This window comes from Dendrobates tinctorius, unplaced genomic scaffold (assembly GCF_039654945.1).
Source record: "Dendrobates tinctorius isolate UK_male_01 unplaced genomic scaffold, ASM3965494v1 ptg000393l, whole genome shotgun sequence".
Classification (NCBI taxonomy): domain Eukaryota; kingdom Metazoa; phylum Chordata; class Amphibia; order Anura; family Dendrobatidae; genus Dendrobates; species Dendrobates tinctorius.
This window is the reverse complement of record NW_027362059.1, coordinates 1,110,668-1,120,513: the sequence shown is the minus strand read 5'-3', so window position 1 is coordinate 1,120,513 and position 9,846 is coordinate 1,110,668. Positions and strand designations below refer to the sequence as shown.

The following is a 9,846-nucleotide window of genomic DNA, read 5'->3' as shown; positions in this document are numbered from 1 at the left end:
GTCTCCCCTCATTCCCCCCCCCCGGGCACAGTCTCCCCTCATTCCCCCCCCCCAGGCACAGTCTCCCCTCATTCCCCCCCCGGGCACAGTCTCCCCTCATTCCCCCCCCCCGGGCACAGTCTCCCCTCATTCCCCCCCCCGGGCACAGTCTCCCCTCATTCCCCCCCCGGGCACAGTCTCCCTTCATTCCCCCCCCCGGACACAGTCTCCCCTCATTCCCCCCCGGGCACAGTCTCCCCTCATTCCCCCCCCCCGGGCACAGTCTCCCCTCATTCCCCCCCCCGGGCACAGTCTCCCCTCATTCCCCCCCCCCGGGCACAGTCTCCCCTCATTCCCCCCCCGGGCACAGTCTCCCCTCATTCCCCCCCGGGCACAGTCTCCCCTCATCCCTCCCCCCCCGGGCACAGTCTCCCCTCATTCCCCCCCGGGCACAGTCTCCCCTCATTCCCCCCCCCGGGCACAGTCTCCCCTCATTCCCCCCCCGGGCACAGTCTCCCCTCATCCCTCCCCCCCCCCGGGCACAGTCTCCCCTCATTCCCCCCCCCGGGCACAGTCTCCCCTCATTCCCCCCCCCCCGGGCACAGTCTCCCCTCATTCCCCCCCCCCCGGGCACAGTCTCCCCTCATTCCCCCCCCGGGCACAGTCTCCCCTCATTCCCCCCCCCCGGGCACAGTCTCCCCTCATTCCCCCCCCGGGCACAGTCTCCCCTCATCCCTCCCCCCCCCCCGGGCACAGTCTCCCCTCATTCCCCCCCCCCGGGCACAGTCTCCCCTCATTCCCCCCCCCGGGCACAGTCTCCCCTCATTCCCCCCCCGGGCACAGTCTCCCCTCATTCCCCCCCCCGGGCACAGTCTCCCCTCATTCCCCCCCCGGGCACAGTCTCCCCTCATCCCTCCCCGGGCACAGTCTCCCCTCATTCCCCCCCCGGGCACAGTCTCCCCTCATTCCCCCCCCGGGCACAGTCTCCCCTCATTCCCCCCCCCGGGCACAGTCTCCCCTCATTCCCCCCCCGGGCACAGTCTCCCCTCATCCCTCCCCCCCCCCGGGCACAGTCTCCCCTCATTCCCCCCCCCCGGGCACAGTCTCCCCTCATTCCCCCCCCCCCGGGCACAGTCTCCCCTCATTCCCCCCCCGGGCACAGTCTCCCCTCATTCCCCCCCCCGGGCACAGCCTCCCCTCATTCCCCCCCCGGGCACAGTCTCCCCTCATCCCTCCCCCCCCCCGGGCACAGTCTCCCCTCATTCCCCCCCCCCCGGGCACAGTCTCCCCTCATTCCCCCCCCCGGGCACAGTCTCCCCTCATTCCCCCCCCGGGCACAGTCTCCCCTCATTCCCCCCCCCGGGCACAGTCTCCCCTCATTCCCCCCCCGGGCACAGTCTCCCCTCATCCCTCCCCGGGCACAGTCTCCCCTCATTCCCCCCCCGGGCACAGTCTCCCCTCATTCCCCCCCCCGGGCACAGTCTCCCCTCATTCCCCCCCCGGGCACAGTCTCCCCTCATCCCTCCCCCCCCCCGGGCACAGTCTCCCCTCATTCCCCCCCCCCGGGCACAGTCTCCCCTCATTCCCCCCCGGGCACAGTCTCCCCTCATTCCCCCCCCGGGCACAGTCTCCCCTCATTCCCCCCCCCGGGCACAGCCTCCCCTCATTCCCCCCCGGGCACAGTCTCCCCTCATTCCCCCCCCCGGGCACAGTCTCCCCTCATTCCCCCCCCCCGGGCACAGTCTCCCCTCATTCCCCCCCCGGGCACAGTCTCCCCTCATTCCCCCCCCCGGGCACAGTCTCCCCTCATCCCTCCCCCCCCCCGGGCACAGTCTCCCCTCATTCCCCCCCCCGGGCACAGTCTCCTCTCATTCCCCCCCCGGGCACAGTCTCCCCTCATTCCCCCCCCCGGGCACAGTCTCCCCTCATTCCCCCCCCGGGCACAGTCTCCCCTCATCCCTCCCCCCCCCCGGGCACAGTCTCCCCTCATTCCCCCCCCCGGGCACAGTCTCCCCTCATTCCCCCCCCGGGCACAGTCTCCCCTCATTCCCCCCCCCGGGCACAGTCTCCCCTCATTCCCCCCCCGGGCACAGTCTCCCCTCATCCCTCCCCCCCCCCCCGGGCACAGTCTCCCCTCATCCCTCCCCCCCCCCGGGCACAGTCTCCCCTCATTCCCCCCCCCCGGGCACAGTCTCCCCTCATTCCCCCCCCCGGGCACAGTCTCCCCTCATTCCCCCCCCCGGGCACAGTCTCCCCTCATTCCCCCCCGGGCACAGTCTCCCCTCATTCCCCCCCCGGGCACAGTCTCCCCTCATTCCCCCCCCGGGCACAGTCTCCCCTCATCCCTCCCCCCCCCCGGGCACAGTCTCCCCTCATTCCCCCCCCCCGGGCACAGTCTCCCCTCATTCCCCCCCCCGGGCACAGTCTCCCCTCATTCCCCCCCCCCGGGCACAGTCTCCCCTCATTCCCCCCCCCGGGCACAGTCTCCCCTCATTCCCCCCCCCCGGGCACAGTCTCCCCTCATTCCCCCCCCCGGGCACAGTCTCCCCTCATTCCCCCCCCCCGGGCACAGTCTCCCCTCATTCCCCCCCCCGGGCACAGTCTCCCCTCATTCCCCCCCGGGCACAGTCTCCCCTCATTCCCCCCCCCCGGGCACAGTCTCCCCTCATTCCCCCCCCCGGGCACAGTCTCCCCTCATTCCCCCCCCGGGCACAGTCTCCCCTCATCCCTCCCCCCCCCCGGGCACAGTCTCCCCTCATTCCCCCCCCCGGGCACAGTCTCCCCTCATTCCCCCCCCGGGCACAGTCTCCCCTCATTCCCCCCCCGGGCACAGTCTCCCCTCATCCCTCCCCCCCCCCCGGGCACAGTCTCCCCTCATTCCCCCCCCGGGCACAGTCTCCCCTCATTCCCCCCCCCGGGCACAGTCTCCCCTCATTCCCCCCGGGCACAGTCTCCCCTCATCCCTCCCCCCCCCCCGGGCACAGTCTCCCCTCATTCCCCCCCGGGCACAGTCTCCCCTCATTCCCCCCCCCCGGGCACAGTCTCCCCTCATTCCTCCCCCCCGGGCACAGTCTCCCCTCATTCCCCCCCCCCGGCACAGTCTCCCCTCATTCCCCCCCCCCGGGCACAGTCTCCCCTCATTCCCCCCCCCGGGCACAGTCTCCCCTCATTCCCCCCCCCCGGGCACAGTCTCCCCTCATTCCCCCCCCCGGGCACAGTCTCCCCTCATTCCCCCCCCCCGGGCACAGTCTCCCCTCATTCCCCCCCCCGGGCACAGTCTCCCCTCATTCCCCCCCCCCGGGCACAGTCTCCCCTCATTCCCCCCCCCGGGCACAGTCTCCCCTCATTCCCCCCCCCCGGGCACAGTCTCCCCTCATTCCCCCCCCCCGGGCACAGTCTCCCCTCATTCCCCCCCGGGCACAGTCTCCCCTCATTCCCCCCCCCCGGGCACAGTCTCCCCTCATTCCCCCCCCCGGGCACAGTCTCCCCTCATTCCCCCCCGGGCACAGTCTCCCCTCATTCCCCCCCCCGGGCACAGTCTCCCCTCATTCCCCCCCGGGCACAGTCTCCCCTCATTCCTCCCCCGGGCACAGTCTCCCCTCATTCCCCCCCCCCCGGGCACAGTCTCCCCTCATTCCCCCCCGGGCACAGTCTCCCCTCATTCCCCCCCCCGGACACAGTCTCCCCTCATTCCCCCCCCCGGGCACAGGCTCCTCCCCCCGGTTGCTTTGCTCTCTTGTACTGGCGCATTTTCTGTGAGGGGCCGACGCTGGATTTCGCCCCGCCCTTCACTACATAGCCCCGCCTCCCTTGCGAGTCCTCGCATCTTCCAATCAGTGTGGGTCTCTGCTGGGCGTGGTCTACAGTCACATGACCCGACTGACCCGGAAGTTCAGTGTGGGGATTCGGGATAACGGCGAAGATTACAGGAGGTAAACCGGAGCCCCGGAGAGAGGAGACCGGGGAGAGGGTGAGAGGGGACCGGAGCCCCGGGGAGAGGGGACGAGGGAGACCGGGGAGAGAGGGGGACCGGGGACCGGAGAGAGAGGAGGACCGGGGACCGGGGAGAGAGGAGGACCGGGGAGAGTGGACCGGGGAGAGGGAGAGAGGGGACCGGAGCCCCGGGGAGAGGAGACCGGGGAGAGGGTGAGAGGGGACCGGAGCCCCGGGGAGAGGGGACGAGGGAGACCGGGGAGAGAGGGGGACCGGGGACCGGAGAGAGAGGGGGACCGGGGACCGGAGAGAGAGGAGGACCGGGGAGAGTGGAGAGAGGGAGAGAGGGGACCGGAGCCCCGGGGAGAGGGGACGAGGGAGAGGGTGAGAGGGGACGAGGGAGACCGGGGAGAGGAGATCGGGGAGAGGGAGAGAGGGGACCGGAGCCCCGGAGAGAGGGGACGAGGGAGACCGGGGAGAGAGGGGGACCGGGGACCGGAGAGAGAGGAGGACCGGGGAGAGTGGACCGGGGAGAGGGAGAGAGGGGACCGGAGCCCCGGGGAGAGGGGACGAGGGAGAGGGAGAGAGGGGACCGGAGCCCCGGAGAGAGGGGACGAGGGAGACCGGGGAGAGAGGGGGACCGGAGAGAGAGGAGGACCGGGGAGAGAGGGGACCGGAGCCCCGGGGAGAGGGGACGAGGGAGAGGGTGAGAGGGGACGAGGGAGACCGGGGAGAGGGTGAGAGGGGACCGGAGCCCCGGAGAGAGGGGACGAGGGAGACCGGGGAGAGAGGGGGACCGGAGAGAGAGTGGACCAGGGAGAGAGGGGACCAGGGGGAGAGGGGAGAGGGGAGACCGGGGAGGGGAGAGGGGAGACCGGGGTGAGGGAGAGAGGGGTGAGGGAGAGAGGGGACCGGGGAGAGAGGGGAGAGGGTGAGAGGAGACCGGGGAGAGAGGGGATCGGGGAGAGGGGACCGGGGAGACTGGTGAGAGGGGACTGGGGACCGGGGAGAGAGGAGACTGGGGACCGGGGAGAGAGGAGACTGGGGACCGGGGAGAGAGGAGACTGGGGACCGGGGAGAGAGGAGACTGGGGACCGGGGAGAGAGGAGACTGGGGACCGGGGAGAGAGGAGACTGGGGACCGGGGAGAGAGGAGACTGGGGACCGGGGAGAGAGGAGACTGGGGACCGGGGAGAGAGGAGACTGGGGACCGGGGAGAGAGGAGACTGGGGACCGGGGAGAGAGGAGACTGGGGACCGGGGAGAGAGGAGACTGGGGACCGGGGAGAGAGGAGACTGGGGACCGGGGAGAGAGGAGACTGGGGACCGGGGAGAGAGGAGACTGGGGACCGGGGAGAGAGGAGACTGGGGACCGGGGAGAGAGGAGACTGGGGACCGGGGAGAGAGGAGACTGGGGACCGGGGAGAGAGGAGACTGGGGACCGGGGAGAGAGGAGACTGGGGACCGGGGAGAGAGGAGACTGGGGACCGGGGAGAGAGGAGACTGGGGACCGGGGAGAGAGGAGACTGGGGACCGGGGAGAGAGGAGACTGGGGACCGGGGAGAGAGGAGACTGGGGACCGGGGAGAGAGGAGACTGGGGACCGGGGAGAGAGGAGACTGGGGACCGGGGAGAGAGGAGACTGGGGACCGGGGAGAGAGGAGACTGGGGACCGGGGAGAGAGGAGACTGGGGACCGGGGAGAGAGGAGACTGGGGACCGGGGAGAGGGGAGACTGGGGACCGGGGAGAGGGGAGACTGGGGACCGGGGAGAGGGTGAGAGGAGACTGGGGACCGGGGAGAGGGTGAGAGGAGACTGGGGACCGGGGAGAGGGTGAGAGGAGACTGGGGACCGGGGAGAGGGTGAGAGGAGACTGGGGACCGGGGAGAGGGTGAGAGGAGACTGGGGACCGGGGAGAGGGTGAGAGGAGACTGGGGACCGGGGAGAGGGTGAGAGGAGACTGGGGACCGGGGAGAGGGTGAGAGGAGACTGGGGACCGGGGAGAGGGTGAGAGGAGACTGGGGACCGGGGAGAGGGTGAGAGGAGACTGGGGACCGGGGAGAGGGTGAGAGGAGACTGGGGACCGGGGAGAGGGTGAGAGGAGACCGGGAGAGAGGGGACAGAGGAGAGGGTGAGAGGAGACCGGGGACGAGGGTGAGGGGAGAGAGGAGACCGGGGACGAGGGTGAGGGGAGAGAGGAGACCGGGGACGAGGGTGAGGGGAGAGGGGAGACCGGGGACGAGGGTGAGGGGAGAGGGGAGACCGGGGACGAGGGTGAGGGGAGAGGGGAGACCGGGGACGAGGGTGAGGGGAGAGGGGAGACCGGGGACGAGGGTGAGGGGAGAGGGGAGACCGGGGACGAGGGTGAGGGGAGACCGGGGACGAGGGTGAGGGGAGACCGGGGAGAAACAGCAGGGGAGAGGGTGAGAGGAGACCGGGGAGAGGGTGAGAGGAGACCGGGGAGAGACAGCCGGTGAGAGGGGACCGGGGAGAGGGTAGACCGGGGAGGGGGAGAGAGGAGACGAGGGTGAGAGGAGAGACAGCCGGGGAGAGGGTGAGAGGAGACCAGGAAGAGACGAGACTGGGGAGAGGGGAGGGGGGAGAGACAGCCGGGGAGAGGAGACCGGGGAGAGGGGACGGGGGTGAGAGGGGGAGAGGGTGAGATGAGACCGGGGATAGGGTGAGAGGGGACGGGGGTGAGAGGGGGGACGGGGAGAGGAGACCAGTGAGAGGGGGATGGGGAGAGAGGAGACCGGGGAGAGGGGTGAGAGAGGACTGGGGAGAAGGGGATGGGGGCGGGGATGGGGACGGAGAGAGAGGAGACCGGGGACACGGGGGAGAGGCAACAGAGCAGATAAGGGACGGGGCAGAGTGTGAGAGGGGACGAGGCAGAGAAGAGATGGGGCAGAGAAGAGGGTGATGGGGGATGGGGCAGAAGGTGAGAGGGGATTGGGGCAGAGGGAGAGAGGAGATGGGGCAGAGAAGGGACAGGGCAGAGGTAGAGAGGAGATCGGGGACATGGGGGAGAGGGAACGGAGCAGAGAAGGGACAGGGAAGATGGTGAGAGGAGACGGGGCAGAGAGAGAGAGGAGGCGGGGAGAGGAGATGGGACAGGGAAGAGTGTGAGAGGAGATGGGGCAGAGAAGGGACTGGGCAGAGGGAGAGGATGCCGGGGACACGGGGGAGAGGGAATGGATCAGATAAGGGACAAGGCAGAGAGGAGATGGGGCAGAGAAGGGACAGGGAAGAGGGTGAGAGGAGACGGGGCAGAGAGAGAGGAGATGGGGCAGAGAAGGGACAGGGCAGAGGGGGTGAGGGGATGGTGGCAGGGGGAGAGGGGCAGGGGGAGAGAGGGAACGTGGAGTGGGGATGGGGCAGAGGGAGAGCGGTAACAGGGCAGAGAGGAGACGGGGAGAGGGGACCGGGGAGAAGGGACCTGGAAGAGTGGGTGAGGTGAGGGTCGGGAGGCGTGAGGGAGGCCGCGTGTCAGGGCAGGAGGCGCGGGGCAGTTTATGTGACGGAGGAAGTCGCAGGAGACACCACTTGTTAGGGCTCTGGGTAATGAAGGGCAGGTGGAAGGATGAGTGATGGGACATTGCCTAAGTTTGATCTTGCTCCTTTCCGCTGTGTCTAGTGTCGGCCATGTTGGTGGGGGAGCGGAGGAACGGCAATCTCCTGGTTCAGCTGGCCCCGAAGCTTCAGGCGCAGCCCGAGGAGCTGTTGCGGCAGCGTTGGAGCGTGGATGGTCATGTGGAATATCTGATCCGATGGGCGGTGCACAGCACGGAGGAATCGGGGTCCGGCATCAGTGGAGCCACCTCACAAGCGGAGAACAAGTCCTCCAACATCCTCATGTGGATGTCAGCCGAGGAAGTGTACAGCAACTGCCCCACCCTGCTGGGGAAACGGAAGCCGGAGGGGCCCGGTGTACCAGAGGAGAAGAGCCCCGGGGCACCAGACGAGGGTGCCCTCCAGGAAATGTCAGAAGATGTCCGGATGCTGGTGCAGAGAGCTGCCCGTCAGATGTCGCACAGCGGTGGTCCCGACTCCTCCATCCTCAACACCATCCACGTGCTGAGCGCTTACGCCAGCATTGGGTCGCTGGCCGGGGTCTTCAAGGAGACGGGAGCGCTGGACCTGCTGATGAAGATGCTGTGCAACCCGGAGAAGCAGATCCGCAAGAATGCCGGCAAGATGCTGCGTGCGCTGGCGTCACACGATGCAGGTGAGGCCGGAGTACCACCATGGGTGCACAATGGGTAGATGGTCTGAGCCGGGCCACCACCACTGTGGGAGCCGTCGTGCAGCCATAGAGCCACGTAGACAGGTCTGGCGACTCCGGGCATTGCCCCGGCACTGTGCCCTGTGGTCCAGGCGGCGCCCGCCATGACGGCTGCTTCTGTGTGTTTTGCAGGGAGTCGCGCCCACGTCTTGTTGTCTCTCAGTCAGCAGGACGGCATCGAGCAACACATGGATTTCGAGTCTCGCTTCACACTGCTGCAGCTCTTTGCGGAGACCACCAGCTCGGAGGAACATTGCATTTCATTTGATGGCATCCACCTCCCTCAGGTGAGTGTAGGCATCACACAGGAAGATGGAGAAAATGGGGGTGCAATGATCCCACCTGAGACCCATCATAAAGAACCTCCCTGCCCCCAATAGTCCTGGCCCCACAACAGGTCCTCCAAAGAAACACCGCGTCTAGAGAGCCGGTCTGCCCCATCCGACTGCGACCTGTCACCTCCATAGGGCAGGACGCAGGTGTCCTCCAGAGGGGAGAGGAAGGGAGGCTGCAAGTGTGCTCCTGAGGGGAGAGGCGGGGAGGTTGCAGGTGTCCTCCAGAGGAGAGAGGGAGGGAGGCTGCAGGTGTCCTCCAGAGGAGAGAGGGAGGGAGGCTGCAGGTGTCCTCCAGAGGAGAGAGGGAGGGAGGCTGCAGGTGTCCTCCAGAGGAGAGAGGGAGGGAGGCTGCAGGTGTCCTCCAGAGGAGAGAGGGAGGGAGGCTGCAGGTGTCCTCCAGAGGAGAGAGGGAGGGAGGCTGCAGGTGTCCTCCAGAGGAGAGAGGGAGGCTGCAGGTGTCCTCCAGAGGAGAGAGGGAGGCTGCAGGTGTCCTCCAGAGGAGAGAGGGAGGGAGGCTGCAGGTGTCCTCCAGAGGAGAGAGGGAGGGAGGCTGCAGGTGTCCTCCAGAGGAGAGAGGGAGGGAGGCTGCAGGTGTCCTCCAGAGGAGAGAGGGAGGGAGGCTGCAGGTGTCCTCCAGAGGAGAGAGGGAGGGAGGCTGCAGGTGTCCTCCAGAGGAGAGAGGGAGGGAGGCTGCAGGTGTCCTCCAGAGGAGAGAGGGAGGGAGGCTGCAGGTGTCCTCCAGAGGAGAGAGGGAGGGAGGCTGCAGGTGTCCTCCAGAGGAGAGAGGGAGGGAGGCTGCAGGTGTCCTCCAGAGGAGAGAGGAAGGGAGGCTGCTGGTGTCCTCCACAGGGGAGAGGAAGGGAGGCTGCAGGTGTCCTCCAGAGGGGAGAGGAAGGGAGGCTGCAAGTGTGCTCCTGAGGGGAGAGGCGGGGAGGCTGCTGGTGTCCTCCGGAAGGGAGAGGAAGGGAGGCTGCTGGTGTCCTCCGGAAGGGAGAGGAAGGGAGGCTGCTGGTGTCCTCCGGAAGGGAGAGGAAGGGAGGCTGCTGGTGTCCTCCGGAAGGGAGAGGAGAGGAGGGGAGGCTGCTGGTGTCCTCCGGAAGGGAGAGGAGAGGAGGGGAGGCTGCTGGTGTCCTCCGGAAGGGAGAGGAAGGGAGGCTGCTGGAGTCCTCTGGAAGGGAGGCTGCTGGAGTCCTCTGGAAGGGAGGCTGCTGGAGTCCTCTGGAAGGGAGGCTGCTGGAGTCCTCTGGAAGGGAGGCTGCTGGAGTCCTCTGGAAGGGAGGCTGCTGGAGTCCTCTGGAAGGGAGGCTGCTGGAGTCCTCT

The 9,846-nt window shown here is 68.7% G+C and overlaps 1 protein-coding gene across 7 annotated transcripts in view; it reads left to right on the top strand.

The window, feature by feature from the left end:
- Positions 1–3,760: 3,760 nt before the first annotated feature.
- The window catches only part of CUL9 (cullin 9), a 244,072-nt gene continuing 237,986 nt past the window's right edge, over positions 3,761–9,846 (top strand). For 4 of the 7 annotated variants that reach the window (XM_073563508.1, XM_073563509.1, XM_073563511.1 and 1 more), the window contains exons 1-3: positions 3,761–3,911; positions 7,544–8,134; positions 8,324–8,478. In XM_073563508.1, coding sequence (XP_073419609.1) covers positions 7,552–8,134; positions 8,324–8,478 — 738 coding nt within the window. In that variant the 5' untranslated portion in view covers positions 3,761–3,911; positions 7,544–7,551. Of the gene's footprint in view, positions 3,950–6,340; positions 6,355–7,543; positions 8,135–8,323; positions 8,479–9,846 lie in introns of those variants that run through there. The other 3 variants (XM_073563512.1, XM_073563507.1, XM_073563506.1) reach the window with 2 other exon arrangements.